Below are 23,581 nucleotides of genomic sequence, written 5' to 3' on the forward strand. Positions count from 1 at the left end.
TGTCGATCATGTGTTACAGAAGATGTCAGTGCCCATCCAATAATCTGTGCCAACTGGAGACTTTCGGAGCAGCTGGAAATATATGCATAGTAATGATGATGTTCAATATCAACAAAAATGTAATCTATATACAGCCCCCCACCCTTACCACTCTGATCCACCCACCCAAAGCACCTTATCCGCCATCTGAGGGTATAATGGGCTGAAAATGCAGGAACGGAAGCTGCGCGAGTGATGCAGGAACGGAAGCTGCGCGAGTGATGCAGGAACGGAAGCTGCGCGAGTGATGCAGGAACGGAAGCTGCGCGAGTGATGCAGGAACGGAAGCTGCGCGAGTGATGCAGGAACGGAAGCTGCGCGAGTGATGCAGGAACGGAAGCTGCGCGAGTGATGCAGGAACGGAAGCTGCGCGAGTGATGCACGAACGGAAGCTGCGCGAGTGATGCAGGAACGGAGGCTGCGCGAGTGATGCAGGAACGGAGGCTGCGCGAGTGATGCAGGAACGGAGGCTGCGCGAGTGATGCAGGAACGGAAACTGCGCAAGTGATGCAGGAACGGAGGCCGCGCAAGTGATGCAGGGACAGAGGCCGTGCAAGTGATGTAGGGACAGAGGCCGTGCAAGTGATGTAGGGATGGAGGCCGTGCAAGTGATGCAGGGACGGAGGCTGCGCAGTGCAGGAAAAGAGGCTGTGAAATGCAGAATCACAGGCCACACAAGTAGAATATTTGTAATCTTGATGCTTTTTATTTCAGTACAAAATAAGACGTGTTGGATCTACATAATAGTTATAATACACAAGAGAAAATATAACGTATAAAAATACATTTTTGTTCTGCTGGTGAGAATGCTTTTACAGATCTGTGTTTTTCCCTTTCTCAGTATTCCTGCTAACAATCCATTGTGGCGTATATACAGCGAGGGGCGAGACCGGGGCACAATCCGCACGTTCCGCCCTCTAATCGTTGCAATTTGGATTTAAACGTTCACTATGCAGTAAGCCTAGAGGAGTAATCAAAAGTAATTCACTAGATTCCCGGCAGAGTAATGGTTCCCGACAGGAGGCCGCACCTCGCCGATACAGCCCGCCAATTAGACCGCACCAGGGTAGTAATCTCAGGATGGAATCTGTGAAGAGACCCTTTAGGTTCCCTACTGTACGTGTTCCTGGCGTCACAACTACCCCCATCATTGGCCTTCTTCCCCATTACGTGGTCATGGATGCATCTGACAAAGAAGGGTAGAAGACATTAACTAGTCACATTCAGGCTTTCATTAGCCCATCGTATTACGTGGATTATACCACGAAGGTCACGGTATGAGTGTATTGAATATATGCCACACGTAGTCATACATGGAGATGGAGATCATGGCTCAGGCACGGAAAGATGTATAACACAAATATGTAACATATGAGCCGTCTCTGGCTCTCCGGATAGCTGCGTCATGAACACAAATGGACGTTGGGGCTATGTACCATTATTTGTCCCCCTGTAGCGGAAGATGACGCCGGGGGCGGGGATTACATGCACGAGCGCTGTGCCGGTCTCCAGGAAACACGCGCTAAGCCTGACTTGGTGTGTTTTCGGGAAGGATTAAATGGAAAGAGATCCAGGGGCAGATGTACTACGCTTTGGAGAGAGATAAAGTAGCAGCCAACCAGCTCCTAGCTGCCATGTTACAGGCGGTCTTACAGTCATGTGACAGGAGCTGATTGGCCGGTACTGTATCTCTCTCCTAGTGTTAGCACAGTGGCACTAATGTTTGGCGTACGTAATAACTAGATCTGCATTGAGCCAGTGATAATATACTACGGGGACGGATACAGCAGGTTATGTACAGCCATGGCCCTATTAGTATATAGGGCAAAAACCAATCAACCCCATAGACCTAATGCAATGATACATCGCTACTTCTCCCAGCCTGATATAGAGCTATAAAGGGATCGTGTACCATTAATCGCTGAATTCCTATTGGCTGGCAAACTCTATGCTACTTACGTATTTATCATCTATAGATTCCTCTATTGTATGATGTCTATCACTGTGGGGCCTATTTATCAAGCTAATAATATCTTCTAAACATCCGGTAACCACGATCTCTGTGAGTTTAGCGCAGAAGTTTTACAACGGTCTCTCGATGCCGGAACTCCGTGGTCCTGACGCTACCTCTCACTTTGTGGGCAACATCGCCCGCTGCCAACTTCACAACCTATATAGTGCCCACTGCTCCTCTCCTCTATTCCTTGCCGACGCGACATGCTGTGCGCAGGTTTTCTCCATGGGTGGAATGGATGTAAACGTTAAGTATTCCCCTTGGCCTGAGGCGACCGCAGAATTCCCCCCCTACACCCCCGATAAGCGATGCGATGAGTGTAAATGAAGATCTACATTGATGGGAAGAACAATGTTTCCTCCAGGCGAATGAATGGGAGATTATTATCAGGACGCGCCGCGTGTTGGCCTTCCCATGTGCGGGACGTTTGCCAGACACAAGTTCCTCATTCCCAGAACAATGCTCCTGAAAGAGGAACAAATAGTTTGATAGAAGCGCTGGAGTTGTTTTTGGATCTAATCTGGAACCTACACGTTGAATATTTATTTCTGTTGAAAACTTCAATTAAATCCATAACGTCTGTAGGTCCGTCCCATGCAGGCGGCTGCGGTCTGTGTCCTGGGATTCCTGCGCTGTGTTATTGCAATGGATGGGAATGTAACTCACAAGTGCTGTAGGACGCACTCAGGGGCTGATTCCGAGTCGGGAGTAAAACAGTAGCTGCAGCTGGACAAAGCATGCTGCAAAACAGGGGGCCAAATACTGGCTGCTTCTGACTCTGCAACGTAGAGCTAGGACACGCCCCTCCCACACCTAACTCTCTGCCCCGTGCAGTGCAGCATTGTTACCCATGTGCTCAGTTACTGGCTGCTTCTGTCTCTGCAACGTAGAGATAGGACACGCCCCTCCCACACCTAACTCTCTGCCCACTGCAGTGCAGCATTGTTACCCATGTGCTCAGTTACTGGCTGCTTCTGACTGTGCAACGTAGAACTAGGACACGCCCCTCCCACACCTAACTCTCTGCCCCGTGCAGTGCAGCAATGTTACCCATGTGCTCAGTTACTGGCTGCTTCTGTCTCTGCAACGTAGAGCTAGGACACGCCCCTCCCACACCTAACTCTCTGCCCACTGCAGTGCAGCATTGTTACCCATGTGCTCAGTTACTGGCTGCTTCTGACTGTGCAATGTAGAACTAGGACACGCCCCTCCCACACCTAACTCTCTGTCCGCTGCAGTGCAGCATGGTGTTACCCATGTGCTCAGTTACTGGCTGCTCTGAGTGCAATGTAGAGCTAGGACACGCCCCTCCCACACCTAACTCTCTGCCCACCGCAGTGCAGCATTGTTATCCATGTGCTCAGTTACTGGCTGCTTCTGACTCTGCAACGTAGAGCTAGGACACACCCCTCCCACACCTAACTCTCTGCCCGCTGCAGTGCAGCATTGTTACCCATGTGCTCAGTTACTGGCTGCTTCTGACTCTGCAACGTAGAGCTAGGACACGCCCCTCCCACACCTAACTCTCTGCCCCGTGCAGTGCAGCATTGTTACCCATGTGCTCAGTTACTGGCTGCTTCTGTCTCTGCAACGTAGAGATAGGACACGCCCCTCCCACACCTAACTCTCTGCCCACCGCAGTGCAGCATTGTTACCCATGTGCTCAGTTACTGGCTGCTTCTGACTGTGCAACGTAGAACTAGGACACGCCCCTCCCACACCTAACTCTCTGCCCCGTGCAGTGCAGCAATGTTACCCATGTGCTCAGTTACTGGCTGCTTCTGTCTCTGCAACGTAGAGCTAGGACACGCCCCTCCCACACCTAACTCTCTGCCCACTGCAGTGCAGCATTGTTACCCATGTGCTCAGTTACTGGCTGCTTCTGACTGTGCAATGTAGAACTAGGACACGCCCCTCCCACACCTAACTCTCTGTCCGCTGCAGTGCAGCATGGTGTTACCCATGTGCTCAGTTACTGGCTGCTCTGAGTGCAATGTAGAGCTAGGACACGCCCCTCCCACACCTAACTCTCTGCCCACCGCAGTGCAGCATTGTTATCCATGTGCTCAGTTACTGGCTGCTTCTGACTCTGCAACGTAGAGCTAGGACACACCCCTCCCACACCTAACTCTCTGCCCGCTGCAGTGCAGCATTGTTACCCATGTGCTCAGTTACTGGCTGCTTCTGACTCTGCAACGTAGAGCTAGGACACGCCCCTCCCACACCTAACTCTCTGCCCCGTGCAGTGCAGCATTGTTACCCATGTGCTCAGTTACTGGCTGCTTCTGACTCTGCAACGTAGAGCTAGGACATGCCCCTCCCACACCTAACTCTCTGCCCACCGCAGTGCAGCATTGTTATCCATGTGCTCAGTTACTGGCTGCTTCTGATTCTGCAACGTAGAGCTAGGACACACCCCTCCCACACCTAACTCTCTGCCCGCTGCAGTGCAGCATTGTTACCCATGTGCTCAGTTACTGGCTGCTTCTGACTCTGCAACGTAGAGCTAGGACACGCCCCTCCCACACCTAACTCTCTGCCCCGTGCAGTGCAGCATTGTTACCCATGTGCTCAGTTACTGGCTGCTTCTGACTCTGCAACGTAGAGCTAGGACACGCCCCTCCCACACCTAACTCTCTGCCCCGTGCAGTGCAGCATTGTTACCCATGTGCTCAGTTACTGGCTGCTTCTGACTCTGCAACGTAGAGCTAGGACATGCCCCTCCCACACCTAACTCTCTGCCCACCGCAGTGCAGCATTGTTATCCATGTGCTCAGTTACTGGCTGCTTCTGACTCTGCAACGTAGAGCTAGGACACACCCCTCCCACACCTAACTCTCTGCCCGCTGCAGTGCAGCATTGTTACCCATGTGCTCAGTTACTGGCTGCTTCTGACTCTGCAACGTAGAGCTAGGACACGCCCCTCCCACACCTAACTCTCTGCCCCGTGCAGTGCAGCATTGTTACCCATGTGCTCAGTTACTGGCTGCTTCTGACTCTGCAACGTAGAGCTAGGACATGCCCCTCCCACACCTAACTCTCTGCCCACTGCAGTGCAGCATTGTTACCCATGTTCTCAGTTACTGGCTGCTTCTGACTCTGCAACATAGAGCTAGGACACGCCCCTCCCACACCTAACTCTCTGCCCGCCCCACCGCAGTGCAGCATTGTTACCCATGTGCTCAGTTACTGGCTGCTTCTGACTCTGCAACGTAGAGCTAGGACATGCCCCTCCCACACCTAACTCTCTGCCCCCTGCAGTGCAGCATTGTTACCCATGTGCTCAGTTACTGGCTGCTTCTGACTGTGCAACGTAGATCTAGGACACGCTCCTCCCACACCTAACTCTCTGCCCGCTGCAGTGCAGCATGGTGTTACCCATGTGCTCAGTTACTGGCTGCTTCTGACTCTGCAACGTAGAGCTAGGACACGCCCCTCCCACACCTAACTCTCTGCACATTATATCTGCGCACTGCAGCACAGCATGGGGAAAAATCCAAAAAGTGTCCCTCAACTTGTCACCCTTTACCCCCTAACACACTCACACCACCAGCCTGTCACCCCCTATCATCTGCCCCATAGGTGCACTGGGGTTCTTCCCTGTGGCTTAAGTTGCCAATCCGACCCTGTACACTAGGCCTTTGGGGCACTTCTGATGAGCATATTAGGCCATTGGGGCACTATTGTGGGGCATTTATTTTACAATAATGTTCATCTAATTAATCATGCAATCTCCATATTTGTATTTCTCAGATCGCCCTGTTCACGTGCCATTGGTCAGGGGTGGTGATTGCTGTCACTGGCACACAGTACTCCTGGAGTGCAGGTAGGTGCTCGGCCTTATTACTACCCCTCGGACACTGTGTTAGTTTTCATGGGCTCAGAGAATCTCCCCCAGTGGGTAACCCAAAAGTCATTGTAGGCCCCATAGACTCAAAGAGCCCAGAATGTTGGGTTACATTATATAGCCTTGATGGCTAACCTTGCCACACCAGCTGTTGTTGAACTACACACCCCAGCATGCCCTGCATCAGATTTAGCATGGTCAAATAGCAAAACTGAAGCAGAGCATGTTGGGATGTGTAGTTCAACAACAGCTGCAGTGTCAAGGTTAGCCATCAAGGTTATAGAGGAATCCACATTGACCAAATACAAAATTCTCAACACTGGTGCAAAGTGTAATTGTCACACCTGTGATCCAGTGCTGAGAGGCAGCAATACTGACCAATGTGCCACCGTGTCACACAGCAGAAATCTAGTCAAATTCTAGAAGGAGAAATAGGTTATTCCTGCATTCCCCAATATGAGAGCATTACAGCACGGTGACATCATGGATATCACTTGTGGTTGTCATGTACCGTATGTGCTGTCTACATAGAATACTACTAGGACAGCGGCTAAGCTCAATGCAACAAGTCTGTATGATGACAGTTAGGAGCTGATTGGCGGGTCATTTATCTCTCTCCTATGCTTAGTGAATAGATATGCGGCACTCACCATTGATAACTAGCCCTGTATGTAATGTATCTAGGCGCAGAAAGGGTTATATATATGAATGATATATGTAATATTATTAGACCATGTGTTCCCAAAAGACAAAGCCTATTTCAGCAGCGGCCCAGCCTGCGCCCCAGTCTCGCTGCAGAGCGTATAGAGGCGATATATCCAGAGGTGTTGAGTGATTCAGTTAATTACTCTTTAGAACAACATTTTACTCTACGTGTATTGGCCCCCAATGAGTAATCTACCTTTAATACTGAGGGGTTTTTATGGACCCTAATAAATCTGGAGCACAGTAAGAAGTGTCAGGGCTCCTGCTGTTTTCCTTGGCTGGGCTGCATTGTGCTTCACTTTCCGCCAGGAGAGCCCCCCCACTTGGCCATAAAGCTGACCATCCACCCGCCCCGGTGCATCTTATTTCTCTGTATAAAAGGCCACGTGCGCTGGTAAAAGACCAGCAGGGGGTTTGGGCTTGAAAATGAACATCGTAGCCAGGGGTTTGCAGCGATACAAAGTGCGCAGTGACAGAAAGTATTGATTGCGCACTTAGTATTAGATCAATACATTCTGCAGGCTGATTACTCCGCAAACATGAACTCTACTTGTAACACTCAGCGTCTCCTGTTTTCTTTCTGCTTGGTCACATTTTATTTTAGTTATTTTTTTTGAAGAATTTTGAAGGCATTAACTAGTTCTGTTAGTTACAGCTTCTGGGGCTGTCCGATCTCTGGCCGCAGTGCGTAGGGAAACCTATAGCGCAATATGGATAATCCCTTACGCTCTGAGAAGGAGCCTTTGTTACCTGCTCAGTATTTTATATATAATTCTATTACGTGGTGCTGGGCATGAACACAGACTGCTCCCGGCGACCCAGCTACCGCTGCCAGTGTATGGCTACGCCGGAGGCCACGGGTCCAACGTGACATGATCTTATTGCCTTATTATTGTGGCCCCCAACAAGATCCACATGATCTGTCTCACGCTATTAAGGCAGGTGCTAAGGCAGTGAGAGGGGGAATGAGACCCAGGTGGAGCAGGATACACATTGTGTCAGCAGTTTCCCATCAGCCGACACAATAGGTCACCGATAGCAGGCTAGGATCACAAGTGTAGCCAAGCACCAAGGAAGTTGGGTTCCAGCTAATAATCCCCCCTTTTGGTTTATTATAAGCACAATAATAACACAACAGCATATAGGGAAATGGTGTAACAGACCGCGTGCATTGCGTTACCTGGACGCAGTGCAGCGGGCACCATTTACCTGCGCTGCTGCCCGCACGTTGTTATTTAAACATTCATGTACTGTATCTGCGTATAGGCACATGAGTAAAAGTATATTGTGTAACAGTCCTGATATTTGGACACACGATAACACAATCTGTATAAGGCAGGACGCAGTGTAACGCCGCCTGCTGCAGAAGCCAGTGGTAAGTCGGAGGTAGCGAGCAGGGCACTGCGCCCTCCAACCTTATCTGCTGGCTAGGACTTTCTGGCCCATTTGTTATACTGGAGGGAAAGTGTTGGATAATGGGGGACAGGGGGATTGTACAGTGTGCAGTAAGAAAGCCTGTCCAGTAATTCCAGTGACCTAGTACCATTTATTTGGGTCACTGGCTTGTAACCATTAACCAATGTCAGCCACGGTAGTCATGTCTGCGGTGGTGGTCCCATATGGATGTGCCACCGCAAATACCTTCTTCGTCAAATGGAGACAACATAACCTATACATGTGGTTATCTATATTGCTAGAAACTATAATAATGCACTTATCAGATGGTTATTGCGCTCCAGGCGGCCGGGTGATGCCCCGCCCCCCCCATACAGTACCGTTACACTAATTTGGCAATGTCCTCAGTAGCAGCATGAAGCCATGTTATAGTGTCCATATACCGGGATATACCGTATGACTGCCATGCTTTGCTCACCACACGTATGGCGTCACGTAGCCTATACTGCGGCAGTCATGGCATTTTTCTGTCTGGGATCCTGGCTTCGATACTGGTACCGATCTTGCGCCGAGCGTCCGGTAGTACCGTAGCCTGGCAATCGTTGTTCCTGAGGTGGAGACGGTGGAACATCCTGTCGGAGAGGGCCCTTGGCTGGTGCAGGGTGATATGGAGGGTAGCGGTCATCTTGGTGTACTTGGGATCTGGAATATGTACCTTTACCGTATGATCCAGTCACATCATAGTAGTATGGCGGCTCTTTCTCCTTGTACACGGCACGCGGAGCAGACATGTACTCCACGGTGTCCATGGGGCCAGGTCTGCAAAAGAAACACCAGTGGGTTAGAAACGGAATCTTTGTCACGTTATACCCGCAAAGCAGCCTCACATTTACCCCATGTACAGTATAATTGCAGCATGGCACAAGGTGGGGGCAGACCGGTACCAGTTATTATATATCACAGTATATAGCCATCTCTACACAATGAGAGACAGACAGACTGTCTATATTTATGTGTCAGTAATAACAGGGATGGCACTAGACTAGAGTGTTCAACACCCCCTGCACACTATATACATTTACACCCTCCCTCCCATAAGTAATAAAGGGACAACCACAAAAAATAGGTTGGCCTCACAAGGAAGGGGCGTGGCCACACCACAGTACCTCCAAATTGAACTGCACAGTAGCACAATCTTATTCACATTACACCCCACACATGCAACTGATTCATATTACACCATATAATAGTGTACCTAATTCACATTATGCTACACAGTAGGGAATCGTACACATTACTACGCTACACGTGTCTCTTATACACGTTACGCTACACGTGACTCTTATAACAGTTACACTGCACAGTAGTGCCTCTTATACATGTTACACTACACAGCAGTGCCTGTTATTCATGTTACGCTACACAGTGGTGATGCTTATACACATTATGCCACAGAATAGTGACTCTTATACATGTTAAGCTACACTGCCTCCTATATTTATTTATTTATTTATTAACAGTTTCTTATATAGCGCATACATATTACGCAGCGCTTTACAGAGAATATTTGAACACTCACATCAGTCCCTGCCCCAGTGGAGCTTACAATCTATATTGCCTACCACATGTACTTGCACACACAGACATTCTAGGGTTAATTTTGTTGGGAGCCAATTAACCTACCAGTATATTTTTGGATTGTGGGAGGAAACCGGAGTACCCGGAGTAAACCCACGCAAGTACAGGGAGAATATACAAACTCCGCACAGTTAGGGCCATGGTGGGAATCGAACCCATGACCTCAGCACTGTGAGGCAGTAATGCTAACCATTACACTACACTGCACAGTAGTGCCTCTTATGTACATTCTGCTGCACAGTAGTGCCGCTTATATACATTAGGTTGCACAGTAGTGCCACTTATATACATTAGATTGCACAGTAGTGCCTCTTATATACATTAGATTGCACAGTAGTGCCTCTTATATACATTAGATTGCACAGTAGTGCCTCTTATATACATTAGATTGCACAGTAGTGCCTCTTATATACATTAGATTGCACAGTAGTGCCTCTTATATACATTAGATTGCACAGTAGTGCCTCTTTTACACATTAGGTTGCACATTAGTGCCTCTTTTATACATTATGTTGCACAATAGTGCCTCTTATACAGGTTATGCTACACAATAGTGCCCATTAGTCACATTACACTACACATTAGTGCCTCTTATACAGGTTATGCTGCACAGTAGGGCCTCTTATACATGTTACACTGCACAGTAGTGCCTCTTATACACATTATGCTTCACATTAGTGCCTCTTATATGTGTTATGCTACACATTGTTGTGTGTCATCCTCCGCATAAACCCCTTTATGTGCATGGGGGCATATTGGGAGGAGAGCATCTTTAGATTTCTCTCCTGCAGCCTCTACTTGGCTCCCCTGACACACTCAGTTTCTCATGAGGAGCATTTAAAAAATGTAACAGACTCCTTTAATACTCCCAGGATGTAACTCGCCAGGACAGTGGTTATCGCTGCCGCTGTCCTGATAGTTACAGTAAGTAAATGGAGGGGATAAATGATGTTAAAGGTGATTATACTTGCTGCGATTAAAATAATAATAATGCCAGTTTTCATGATTTTTAATACATTTGACCCAGAGAGTGAGAGGAAGGACCTTACTCTGGTTGATTCGTAAGACGCTGCCCTGCGAATGGCGGTCTGCCCGCTTCCCTCCTCGCATGCCACATTTGTACACACTGGCTGCGAATGGATGTTTATCATAAACATCCATTCGCAGGCCAGGGAGAAACTCCCACATCATTCCGTGGTCGCTGAGCATGGAATGTTCTGGTAAGTGCACGCAAATCTAAAGGGACTCTCAGGTCACTTAGATATGTGTGTACACTCCAGAGGAAATGGGCAGGCAGCTGCCGCCTCCGGTGTCCACTTCACCGGGAGATTTCCATGGGAACGCCCATAATACACTGTGCGTTCCCATGGGCGCAACTATCCGTCCCGCACCCGCTGTCCTGGCCGCACACACCCAGCGTATGCACATGTGCAGAAATGGATGCGTGCACGCTGAACATTGGTCCCTATGCGAACGGACCAGAATAAGGGCCCAAATGTATTTGGTCGCAGAAGCAGCAGAATACTGTACGTTCCTGGGAGAGGAGACACATTACAGTCTGGGCTAGATATCAGGGCATCCTTTGGAGCAGACTTTTGTGCCTGTTTCTGCAAAGGGCCCCCACACACTCCATTTGTCCATGACGTGCCCCCCCCCCTCCCCCCAATATAGAGCCCGAACGATCTCTCAGTGGCCCCGAGTATGGGTCAGAATAGATTTTCATTATCTATGTTCCCATTTTATAATAACTATTATTATAAAGGCGCCACAAATAGTACGCAGCGCGGTATAAATATAGCACATATAAGAACAATACAAGGTACACAGAACTAAACATATCAGTAACTGAAGAAAAACCGGAGCACAGGTAACAGCAGCACTTAGTACACAATACAGCTGGGATGTAGGGAAGCAGAGGGGCAGTCTGCATGTTAACCAGGGGCAGGTGCCAGTGGTAGCGATGAGCACAGGTAACAGCAGCACTTAGTACACAATACAGCTGGGATGTAGGGAAGCAGAGGGGCAGTCTGCATGTTACCAGGGGCAGGTGTCAGTGGTAGAGATGAGCACAGGTAACAGCGGCACTTACTACACAATACAGCTGGGATGTAGGGAAGCAGAGGGGCAGTCTGCATGTTAACCAGGGGCAGGTGCCAGTGGTAGCGATGAGCACAGGTAACAGCAGCACTTAGTACACAATACAGCTGGGATGTAGGGAAGCAGAGGGGCAGTCTGCATGTTAACCAGGGGCAGGTGTCAGTGGTAGAGATGAGCACAGGTAACAGCAGCACTTAGTACACAATACAGCTGGGATGTAGGGAAGCAGAGGGGCAGTCTGCATGTTAACCAGGGGCAGGTGCCAGTGGTAGCGATGAGCACAGGTAACAGCAGCACTTAGTACACAATACAGCTGGGATGTAGGGAAGCAGAGGAGCAGTCTGCATGTTACCAAGGGCAGGTGTCAGTGGTAGAGATGAGCACAGGTAACAGCAGCACTTAGTACACAATACAGCTGGGATGTAGGGAAGCAGAGGAGCAGTCTGCATGTTACCAGGGGCAGGTGTCAGTGGTAGAGATGAGCACAGGTAACAGCAGCACTTAGTACACAATACATCTGGGATGTAGGGAAGCAGAGGGGCAGTCTGCATGTTAACCAGGGGCAGGTGTCAGTGGTAGAGATGAGCACAGGTAACAGCAGCACTTAGTACACAATACAGCTGGGATGTAGGGAAGCAGAGGGGCAGTCTGCATGTTACCAGGGGCAGGTGTCAGTGGTAGAGATGAGCACAGGTAACAGCGGCACTTACTACACAATACAGCTGGGATGTAGGGAAGCAGAGGGGCAGTCTGCATGTTAACCAGGGGCAGGTGTCAGTGGTAGAGATGAGCACAGGTAACAGCAGCACTTAGTACACAATACAGCTGGGATGCGGGGAAGCAGAGGAGCAGTCTGCATGTTAACCAGGGGCAGGTGCCAGTGGTAGCGATGAGCACAGGTAACAGCAGCACTTAGTACACAATACAGCTGGGATGTAGGGAAGCAGAGGAGCAGTCTGCATGTTACCAAGGGCAGGTGTCAGTGGTAGAGATGAGCACAGGTAACAGCAGCACTTAGTACACAATACAGCTGGGATGTAGGGAAGCAGAGGAGCAGTCTGCATGTTACCAGGGGCAGGTGTCAGTGGTAGAGATGAGCACAGGTAACAGCGGCACTTACTACACAATACAGCTGGGATGTAGGGAAGCAGAGGAGCAGTCCGCATGTTACCAGGGGCAGGTGTCAGTGGTAGAGATGAGCACAGGTAACAGCAGCACTTAGTACACAATACAGCTGGGATGCATGGAAGCAGTGGAGCAGTCTGCATGTTAGCAGGGGCAGATGTCAGTGGTAGAGATAAGCACAGGTAACAGCAGCACAATGCTTAGTACACAATACAGCTGGGATGTAGGGAAGCAGAGGAGCAGTCCGCATGTTACCAGGGGCAGGTGTCAGTGGTAGAGATGGGCACAGGTAACATCAGCACTTAGTACACAATACAGCTGGGATGTAGGGAAGCAGAGGAGCAGTCTGCATGATACCAGGGACAGGTGTCAGTGGTAGAGATGAGCACAGGTAACAGCGGCACTTAGTACACAATACAGCTGGGATGTAGGGAAGCAGAGGAGTCTGCATGTTACCTGGGGCAGGTGTCAGTGGTAGAGATGAGAACAGGGAACAGCAGCACTTAGTAAACAATACAGCTGGGATGTAGGTAAGCAGAGGAGCAGTCTGCATGTTACCAGGGGCAGGTGTCAGTGGTAGAGATGAGCACAGGTAACAGCAGCACTTAGTACACAATACAGCTGGGATGCGGGGAAGCAGAGGAGCAGTCTGCATGTTACCAGGGGCAGGTGTCAGTGGTAGAGATGGGCACAGGTAACAGCAGCACTTAGTACACAATACAGCTGGGATGTAAGGAAGCAGAGGAGCAGTCTGCATGTTACCAGGGGGTAAGTGTCAGTGGTAGAGATGAGCACAGGTAACAGCAGCACAATGCTTAGTACACAATACAGCTGGGATGTAGGGAAGCAGAGGAGCAGTCCGCATGTTACCAGAGGCAGGTGTCAGTGGTAGAGATGAGCACAGGTAACAGCTGCACTTAGTACACAATACAGCTGGGATGTAGGGAAGCAGAGGAGCAGTCTGCATGTTCCCAGTGCAGGTGTCAGTGGTAGAGATGAGCACAGGTAACAGCAGCACTTAGTACACAATACAGCTGGGATGTAGGGAAGCAGAGGAGCAGTCCGCATGTTACCAGGGACAGATGTGAGTGGTAGAGATGACCACAGGTAACAGCGGCACTTAGTACACAATACAGCTGGGATGTAGGGAAGCAGAGGAGCAGTCTGCATGTTACCAGGGGCAGGTGTCAGTGGTAGAGATGAGCACAGGTAACAGCAGCACTTAGTACACAATACAGCTGGGATGTAGGGAAGCAGAGGAGCAGTCTGCATGTTCCCAGTGCAGGTGTCAGTGGTAGAGATGAACACAGATAACAGCAGCACAATGCTTAGTACACAATACAGCTGGGATGTAGGGAAGCAGAGGAGCAGTCCGCATGTTACCAGGGGCAGGTGTCAGTGGTACAGTTGAGCACAGGTAACAGCAGCACTTAGTACACAATACAGCTGGGATGTAGGGAGGAAGAGGAGTTACCAGGGGCAGGTGTCAGTGGTAGAGATGAGCACAGGTAACAGCAGCACAATGCTTAGTACACAATACAGCTGGGATGTAGGGAGGCAGAGGAGTTACCAGGGGCAGGTGTCAGTGGTAGAGATAAATGAACACAGGTGAGAAGAGATACAGGTGGAGAAGGTAGTAAAAGAGCAGTCATTGAAATGTAAGAAGAGGGCTGTGAGAACACTAGGGAAGAGGACCCTGCTCCAAGGAGCTTACAGTCTAGAGGGAGGGGTAGACAGACAGGCGACATGAGGTGCAGGGAAGGAGGAATATGCTCCTAAAACCAAGCCCTGCACAATTCTCCTGCCCATAGGAACATGAACGTTATTCTCAGTCAGTGTAGTATTCCTGGGAAATGTAATTCTATGTACAAATGCAAGCGACAGCGATCACCCTGCGTCCCCAGATCAGTGCGGCCCCTCCCTCCCCTCTGCATGTGGCCCCTTGTTCAGCACCGGCAGTCCCAAAGCCATGTGCTGCCTGCACCGTGTGTGGCCAGTTTGGCTTTTGGCAGGCAGGTTGCTGAGCAGATCACACTGTGCCAGGATTACACACACTGTAGTGTGACACGCTAGTCCGCAATGCCAGAGCCACACACTAACCCCTTTATAGCACAGCATATGCCCCTTTGTCAGTGTGATCTGCGGGCACAACAGATGCCCCCTCTGTCAGTGTGATCTGCGGGCACAGCAGATGCCCCCTCTGTCAGTGTGATCTGCGGGCACAGCAGATGCCCCCTCTGTCAGTGTGATCTGCGGGCAGGAGATGCCCCCTCTGTCAGTGTGATCTGCGGGCAGGAGATGCCCCCTCTGTCAGTGTGATCTGCGGGCACAGCAGATGCCCCCTCTGTCAGTGTGATCTGCGGGCAGGAGATGCCTCCTCTGTCAGTGTGATCTGTGGGCAGGAGATGCCCCCTCTGTCAGTGTGATCTGTGGGCAGGAGATGCCCTCTCTGTCAGTGTGATCTGCGGGCAGGAGATGCCCCCTCTGTCAGTGTGATCTGCGGGACAGCAGATGCCCCCTCTGTCAGTGTGAACTGTGGGCAGGAGATGCCCCCTCTGTCAGTGTGATCTGTGGGCACAGCAGATGCCCCCTCTGTCAGTGTGATCTGCGGGCACAGCAGATGCCCCCTCTGTCAGTGTGATCTGCTGGCAGGAGATGCCCCCTCTGTCAGTGTGATCTGTGGGCAGGAGATGCCCCTCTGTCAGTGTGATCTGTGGGCAGGAGATGCCCCCTCTGTCAGTGTGATCTGTGGGCACAGCAGATGCCCCCTCTGTCAGTGTGACCTGCGGGCAGGAGATGCCCTCTCTGTCAGTGTGATCTGCGGGCAGGAGATGCCCCCTCTGTCAGTGTGATCTGTGGGCAGGAGATGCCCCCTCTGTCAGTGTGATCTGCGGGCACAGCAGATGCCCCCTCTGTCAGTGTGATCTGCGGGCACAGCAGATGCCCCCTCTGTCAGTGTGATCTGTGGGCACAGCAGATGCCTCCTCTGTCAGTGTGATCTGCGGGCACAGCAGATGCCCCATCTGTCAGTGTGATCTGCTGGCAGGAGATGCCCCCTCTGTCAGTGTGATCTGTGGGCAGGAGATGCCCCTCTGTCAGTGTGATCTGTGGGCAGGAGATGCCCTCTCTGTCAGTGTGATCTGTGGGCACAGCAGATGCCCCCTCTGTCAGTGTGATCTGTGGGCACAGCAGATGCCCCCTCTGTCAGTGTGATCTGTGGGCACAGCAGATGCCCCCTCTGTCAGTGTAATCTGTGGGCACAGCAGATGCCCCTCTGTCAGTGTAATCTGTGGGCACAGCAGATGCCCCCTCTGTCAGTGTGATCTGCGGGCAGGAGATGCCCCCTCTGTCAGTGTGATCTGTGGGCAGGAGATGCCCCCTCTGTCAGTGTGATCTGTGGGCAGGAGATGCCCTCTCTGTCAGTGTGATCTGTGGGCAGGAGATGCCCCCTCTGTCAGTGTGATCTGTGGGCACAGCAGATGCCCCCTCTGTCAGTGTGATCTGCGGGCAGGAGATGCCCCCTCTGTCAGTGTGATCTGTGGGCACAGCAGATGCCCCCTCTGTCAGTGTGATCTGTGGGCAGGAGATGTCCCCTCTGTCAGTGTGATCTGCGGGCAGGAGATGCCCCCTCTGTCAGTGTGATCTGCGGGCACAGCAGATGCCCCCTCTGTCAGTGTGATCTGTGGGCAGGAGATGCCCCCTCTGTCAGTGTGATCTGCGGGCACAGCAGATGCCCCCTCTGTCAGTGTGATCTGTGGGCAGGAGATGCCCTCTCTGTCAGTGTGATCTGTGGGCAGGAGATGCCCCCTCTGTCAGTGTGATCTGCGGGCACAGCAGATGCCCCCTCTGTCAGTGTGATCTGCGGGCAGGAGATGCCCTCTCTGTCAGTGTGATCTGTGGGCACAGCAGATGCCCCCTCTGTCAGTGTGATCTGTGGGCAGGAGATGCCCTCTCTGTCAGTGTGATCTGCGGGCAGGAGATGCCCCCTCTGTCAGTGTGATCTGCGGGACAGCAGATGCCCCCTCTGTCAGTGTGATCTGCGGGCAGGAGATGCCCTCTCTGTCAGTGTGATCTGTGGGCACAGCAGATGCCCCCTCTGTCAGTGTGATCTGTGGGCAGGAGATGCCCTCTCTGACAGTGTGATCTGCGGGCAGGAGATGCCTCCTCTGTCAGTGTGATCTGCGGGCACAGCAGATGCCCCCTCTGTCAGTGTGATCTGTGGGCACAGCAGATGCCCCCTCTGTCAGTGATAGTTGCGTTATTTATTATTTTATTTATTAACAGTTTCTTATATAGCGCAGCATATTCCGTTGCGCTTTACAATAGCAGACAGTGATACAACAAAACAGGGTATTTACAGACAGTCAAAATGTAGGAGGGCCCTGCTCGCAAGCTTCCAATCTATAGATATGCGATAGTTTGCGCTGTCTGTGCATCGCCGCAATGGCGCAGAGACCTCTGCTACTGTGTATACAGCGGTATGCTTTCACGGCAATAAGCGTTTTACTGTCACCTGACGCAAGCCTCGATAATCCCACCAAACAATGAGCAGATGTCACAGCTGCTTTTATTGTCTGACATACCAATAAATACACACGGACATATATGACGTCACCGCTAACATTTCATTAGGACATATGCCAACAGGCCGGTGATTACCGGGGTCACGTTCCCTGTAAGGTCTGTAGCCTGGTCATACACCGGATGAGGGGTCATCATGTTATAAGGCGGATTTATAATGTGCAGGAAAAGCTGTTAGATATTTATTCATTGTAATAGTCATCTCTATATCCACCCAATAACAACCAGCAACTGGCATACAGGCGGAGACCACCCATATGGCACTGCCACTACAATATCCCACCTGCCTTCCAATGTGGCAATTCTACTGCGCATCAGTATATTGGGCAGAATGTACCAAGCCTTAGCAGCCTCAGCTGTGTGTGTGTGATGGACCCGGCCGGTGTGATCAGCTGTGTATGTGATGGACCCGGCCAGTGTGATCAGCTGTGTGTGTGTGAGATGGACCCGGCCAGTGTGATCAGCTGTGTGTGTGGTGGACCCAGCCAGTGTGATCAGCTGTGTGTGTGTCTGATGGACCCGGCCAGTGTGATCAGCTGTGTGTGTGTGATGGACCCGGCCGCTGTGATCAGCTGTGTGTGTCCGATGGACCCAGCCAGTGTGATCAGCTGTGTGTGTGTCTGATGGACTCGGCCAGTGTGATCAGCTGTATGTGTGATGGACCTGGCCGGTGTGATCAGCTGTGTGTGTGTGAGATGGACCCGGCCAGTGTGATCAGCTGTGTGTGTGTCTGGTGGACCTGACCAGTGTGATCAGCTGTGTGTGTGTCTGATGGACCCGGCCGATGTGATCAGCTGTGTGTGTGTGATGGACCCGGCCGCTGTGATCAGCTGTGTGTGTGTCCGATGGACCCGGCCAGTGTGATCAGCCGTGTGTGTCTGATGGACCCGGCCAGTGTGATCAGCTGTGTGTCTGATGGACCCGGCCAGTGTGATCAGCTGTGTGTCTGATGGACCCGGCCAGTGTGATCAGCTGTGTGTCTGATGGACCTGGCCAGTGCGATCAGCTGTGTGTGTGATGGACCCGGCCAGTGTGATCAGCTGTGTGTGTCTGATGGACCCGGCCAGTGTGATCAGCTGTGTGTGTCTGATGGACCCGACCGGTATGATCAGCTGTGTGTGTGTCTGATGGACCCGGCCAGTGTGATCAGCTGTGTGTCTGATGGACCCGGCCGGTGTGATCAGCTGTCTGTGTATGATGTACCCGGCCAGTGTGATCAGCTATGTGTGTCTGATGGACCCGGCCAGTGTGATCAGCTGTGTATGTCCCATGGACCCAGCCAGTGTGATCAGCTGTCTGTGTATGATGTACCCGGCCAGTGTGATCAGCTGTGTATGTCCCATGGACCCAGCCAGTGTGATCAGCTGTCTGTGTATGATGGACCCGGCCAGTGTGATCAGCTGTCTGTGTATGATGGACCCGGCCAGTGTGATCAGCCGTGTGTGTCCCATGGACCCGGCCAGTGTGATCAGCTGTGTGTGTCTGATGGACCCGGCCAGTGTGATCAGCTGTGTATGTCCCATGGACCCGGCCAGTGTGATCAGCTGTGTGTGTCTGATGGACCCGGCCAGTGTGATCAGCTGTGTGTGTCCGATGGATCCGGCCAGTGTGATCAGCTGTGTGTGTCCGATGGTGATTTCCCTTCATGTGATAAGTGATGTGTTATACCGACATGACGCCACATTACCCAGTTGATCTTAGGCTGCTCATCACAGAACTTATACATTACATCACTGTCATGAGATTGTGTGGGGGGGGGGGGGTGTCTGTGTAATGTCTATATACAGGCTGTGACAAGACGCTGAGACATACATTTTTAATGCAGTGCTAACAGATGCAGCTATAATTGTACGTTTCTCACTCACATTGGAGATATATATATATATATATATATACACTGTGTTATTCTGCAGCAGAACAACAAACATTCTCAAAGTTTTAACTGAAACCATCCCCAATTCTTGTCCGGTGAAACAATGGCTTTTCCTACTTGTTGCCATATGGGATTGCGATTAGGAAAGTAATCACTATCTGTTTCACAAGCGTCCACCTGGCCCGGGACAGGCGCCGCTCTCCGAATTCAAAGCCTCCGTCAAGGACGCCCATTATCTGCCTCACAATGATTCAGTAATTGTCCCACTGGAATCACTTAGTGCAAATGTTTCCTGTCTAACATAAAATGAGGTCCAGCGGCTGCACTCGGTCTGGAAATCCAGGTTACCCCCGGGGATCCCCTATTGGAAAACACCGGGATGAAGAAGACAAGAACCCCTGGGCCAAGGGTGACACAAACCAGAGCGGGTGTTGACAGAAGAGACAAAAGAGGCCTCCGACACACAGAGAATGGCCCCTAAATGGCATTAGCCAGAGGACAACTGGTGTATCTAAGCTCACACCTCCTCGTTATCCCGCCATGGCAATCATCGCGCCTCTGGAGAGTATTTCCCGGCTTTTATTGCTATTGATGTGGAGAGAAGCCGAGGATACTCCCAGCTAACGCACGTTACTGCAGCCTGGCTGGAAGCAGCTCTGTAATGAGACGTGTGGTCCTGCTAAACTCATCATGGCCGGGGAGGTGGAAAACGGCCCTGACGATGCCAATCCCAACCTACATACTTAGAAAATGAAGTTATATATCTGGTTTCCCTGGGCTTATAGCTGGGACCCGCTGTCACGTCGGGAATGAACGTCTGTCTGCAGAATGAAGACGTCTGTGCATTACAGAGCCGCGCCATTCTACCTGATTGGACGACTTTAATGAAAAATGCAAAAAACAATTGATGTGTCACTGTGTATGTGACAGGAAATAACGCGTACCTGCCGCCTCATTTATTATCCCCAAAGACGGAGTTTCTATATAGGAACCTGTAACATGTGCCAGATATCATTATGTGCAATATTGGATTTTATATGAGACACAGAGCTACATTACATTCATACAAATCCTCTGTCACTAGCAGAGCAATGCTCTGCATTAATGCTCTGCAGACGCTGCTGGGAGCAGTGATGGAAATGACACCGCACACTGTTAGTACATGAGGAGAGCTGATTGAATACAACCCCCTGCGTACGCAGGACGCCAATCTAGCCTTAATTAGTCTGCGGCACATAGCAGCGTGTAATCATTACTGACTAACATGGCGGTCACAGGCCACGTACGGGGATCACAGAACAAAGTCTTCCAGAGACATGGAACTAAAGAAACTTCTGTCACGTTGTAATGTCTGAGCCTGGCCGCAGTGGGTTGTGTTACATTAATGGTTGTAGATGGTATGAATAGGGCCGCTGAGACAGCTGCCGGGCCCAGGTACTGATGGGGCATGGCCAGGGAGGTGTGGCCATGCCCCCTCCAGATAAAAAGAATAAAACAAAGCTGTGCACAGTGTCGTGAAGTGTGGCCGCACTGCAACATAGATACTACTCCCCGTAAGTTTCTGGTCGGGGCCACAACAACCAGTACACCCCCCACCACCACCTCTTGGCACCCCTGACTGTGATTGATATTAATATGACCCCTTCAGGTTCATTGTCTAGTCAGGCTCAACAGCCCTAGCGCTAGAAGCAGATCCAATGGGGAATCCCTATAGAGGCAGAAGCAGATCCAATGGGGAATCCCTATAGAGGCAGAAGCAGATCCAATGGGGAATCCCTATAGAGGCAGAAGCAGATCCAATGGGGAATCCCTATAGAGGCAGAAGTCCCCCCCCGCCCTCAATTTTTTTAGTCTTTATCAGTCCCAATAGGAGTTCACATGGTACGTGCTGGACTATTTGGGTTTCCAAGTGCTCAGGTGTCGACATTGACAAAAAAAAACAAAAAACGAATGATGACTTTTCCATGTGTGGTCATTTTCCATGTCAGCCTTTTGCTTGTGTTGACCTTTTGTCAATGCCAACCTTGTGCCTTTCTATCCTATGGTCCACACCCTGTGTGTGCCGGGTACATATTAGTACAGGAGCACCTTCCGGGGCAGCCCTGTGATGTCACAGCTACGTGGGTGGTGAGTGACTGACACCTCCCGGGGCAGCCCTGTGATGTCACAGCTACGTGGGTGGTGAGTGACTGACACCTCCCGGGGCAGCCCTGTGATGTCACAGCTACGTGGGTGGTGAGTGACTGACACCTCCCGGGGCAGCCCTGTGATGTCACAGCTACGTGGGTGGTGAGTGACTGACACCTCCCAGGGCAGCCCTGTGATGTCACAGCTACGTGGGTGGTGAGTGACTGACACCTCCCGGGGCAGCCCTGTGATGTCACAGCTACGTGGGTGATGAGTGACTGACACCTCCCGGGGCAGCCCTGTGATGTCACAGCTACGTGGGTGATGAGTGACTGACACCTCCCGTGGGCAGCCCTGTGATGTCAGAGCTACGTGGGTGATGAGTGAGTGACACCTCCTGGGGCAGCCCTGTGATGTCACAGCTACGTGGGTGGTGAGTGACTGACACCTCCCGGGGCAGCCCTGTGATGTCACAGCTACGTGGGTGATGAGTGACTGATACCTCTTGGGGCAGCCCTGTGATGTCACAGCTACGTGGGTGATGAGTGACTGATACCTCTTGGGGCAGCCCTGTGATGTCACAGCTACGTGGGTGGTGAGTGACTGACACCTCCCAGGGCAGCCCTGTGATGTCACTACTACGAGGGTGATGAGTGACTGACACCTCTTGGGGCAGCCCTGTGATGTCACAGCTACGTGGGTGGTGAGTGACTGACACCTCCCGGGGCAGCCCTGTGATGTCACTACTACGAGGGTGATGAGTGACTGACACCTCTTGGGGCAGCCCTGTGATGTCACAGCTACGTGGGTGGTGAGTGACTGACACCTCCCGGGGCAGCCCTGTGATGTCACAGCTACGTGGGTGGTGAGTGACTGACACCTCCCGGGGCAGCCCTGTGATGTCACAGCTACGTGGGTGGTGAGTGACTGACACCTCCCGGGGCAGCCCTGTGATGTCACAGCTACGTGGTTGGTGAGTGACTGACACCTCCCGGGGCAGCCCTGTGATGTCACAGCTACGTGGGTGGTGAGCGACTGACACCTCCCGGGGCAGCCCTGTGATGTCACAGCTACGTGGGTGGTGAGTGACTGACACCTCCCGGGGCAGCCCTGTGATGTCACAGCTACGTGGGTGGTGAGTGACTGATACCTCCCGGGGCAGCCCTGTGATGTCACAGCTACGTGGGTGATGAGTGACTGACACCTCCCGGGGCAGCCCTGTGATGTCACAGCTACGTGGGTGATGAGTGACTGACACCTCCCGTGGGCAGCCCTGTGATGTCAGAGCTACGTGGGCGATGAGTGAGTGACACCTCCTGGGGCAGCCCTGTGATGTCACAGCTACGTGGGTGGTGAGTGACACCTCCCGGGGCAGCCCTGTGATGTCACAGCTACGTGGGTTTTGAGTGAGTGACACCTCCCGGGGCAGCCCTGTGATGTCACAGCTATGTGGGTGGTAAGGTGACATCGCAGGGTGATGAGTGACTGACACCTGCAGTGCTGTGTGGACAGGAGGCAGAGGACACTAGGATCAGACAGATGCCTCCAGCACTGAGTCATGGAGCCCAGGATCATGCCTGTCCCTTATCAGATCTGTGACAGCCGGCTTCCCCACACTTGTCAGACATGTCAGACAGGCGTGTGATGCTGAGGCATGGCTGGAATAACCAAAGCTGACTTCTATAGTGGGAGGAATCAGAGGTTGAGGGTGACCCGGATCCCCACCTCCTGCACCAGCATACTTGTATGTTATGGCAGTAGCATAGTTACCTGCCCTGCTGCATTCTGACTCCCTGACACAGTAGTGATCCCCCTGACTCCCTGCAGTGTCAGCAATCTCTACATTGTATGTAATGCCCTATGGGGGGAATCAGACGTTCAGGGTGACCCGGATCCCCACCTCCTGCACCAGCATACTTGTATATTATGGCAGTAGCATAGTTACCTGCCCTGCTGCATTCTGCAGGAGACTCCCTGACACAGTAGTGATCCCCCTGACTCCCTGCAGTGTCAGCAATCTCTACATTGTATGTAATGCCCTATGGGGGGAATCAGACGTTCAGGGTGACCCGGATCCCCACCTCCTGCACCAGCATACTTGTATGTTATGGCAGTAGCATAGTTACCTGCCCTGCTGCAT

The 23,581-nt window shown here is 51.5% G+C and overlaps 1 protein-coding gene across 4 annotated transcripts in view; it reads right to left on the minus strand.

Annotated features, from left to right (window-relative positions):
• Nucleotides 1-723: 723 nt before the first annotated feature.
• PARD3B (par-3 family cell polarity regulator beta) overlaps nucleotides 724-23,581 on the minus strand; it is a 777,127-nt gene continuing 754,269 nt past the window's right edge. For 3 of the 4 annotated variants that reach the window (XM_083154121.1, XM_083154120.1, XM_083154119.1), the window contains one exon: nucleotides 724-8,819. In XM_083154121.1, coding sequence (XP_083010247.1) covers nucleotides 8,501-8,819 — 319 coding nt within the window. In that variant the 3' untranslated portion in view covers nucleotides 724-8,500. The remainder of the gene's footprint in view (nucleotides 8,820-23,581) is intronic. The other variant, XM_083154122.1, reaches the window with a different exon arrangement.

This window comes from Crinia signifera, chromosome 7 (assembly GCF_055691185.1).
Source record: "Crinia signifera chromosome 7, ASM5569118v1, whole genome shotgun sequence".
Taxonomy (NCBI): domain Eukaryota; kingdom Metazoa; phylum Chordata; class Amphibia; order Anura; family Myobatrachidae; genus Crinia; species Crinia signifera.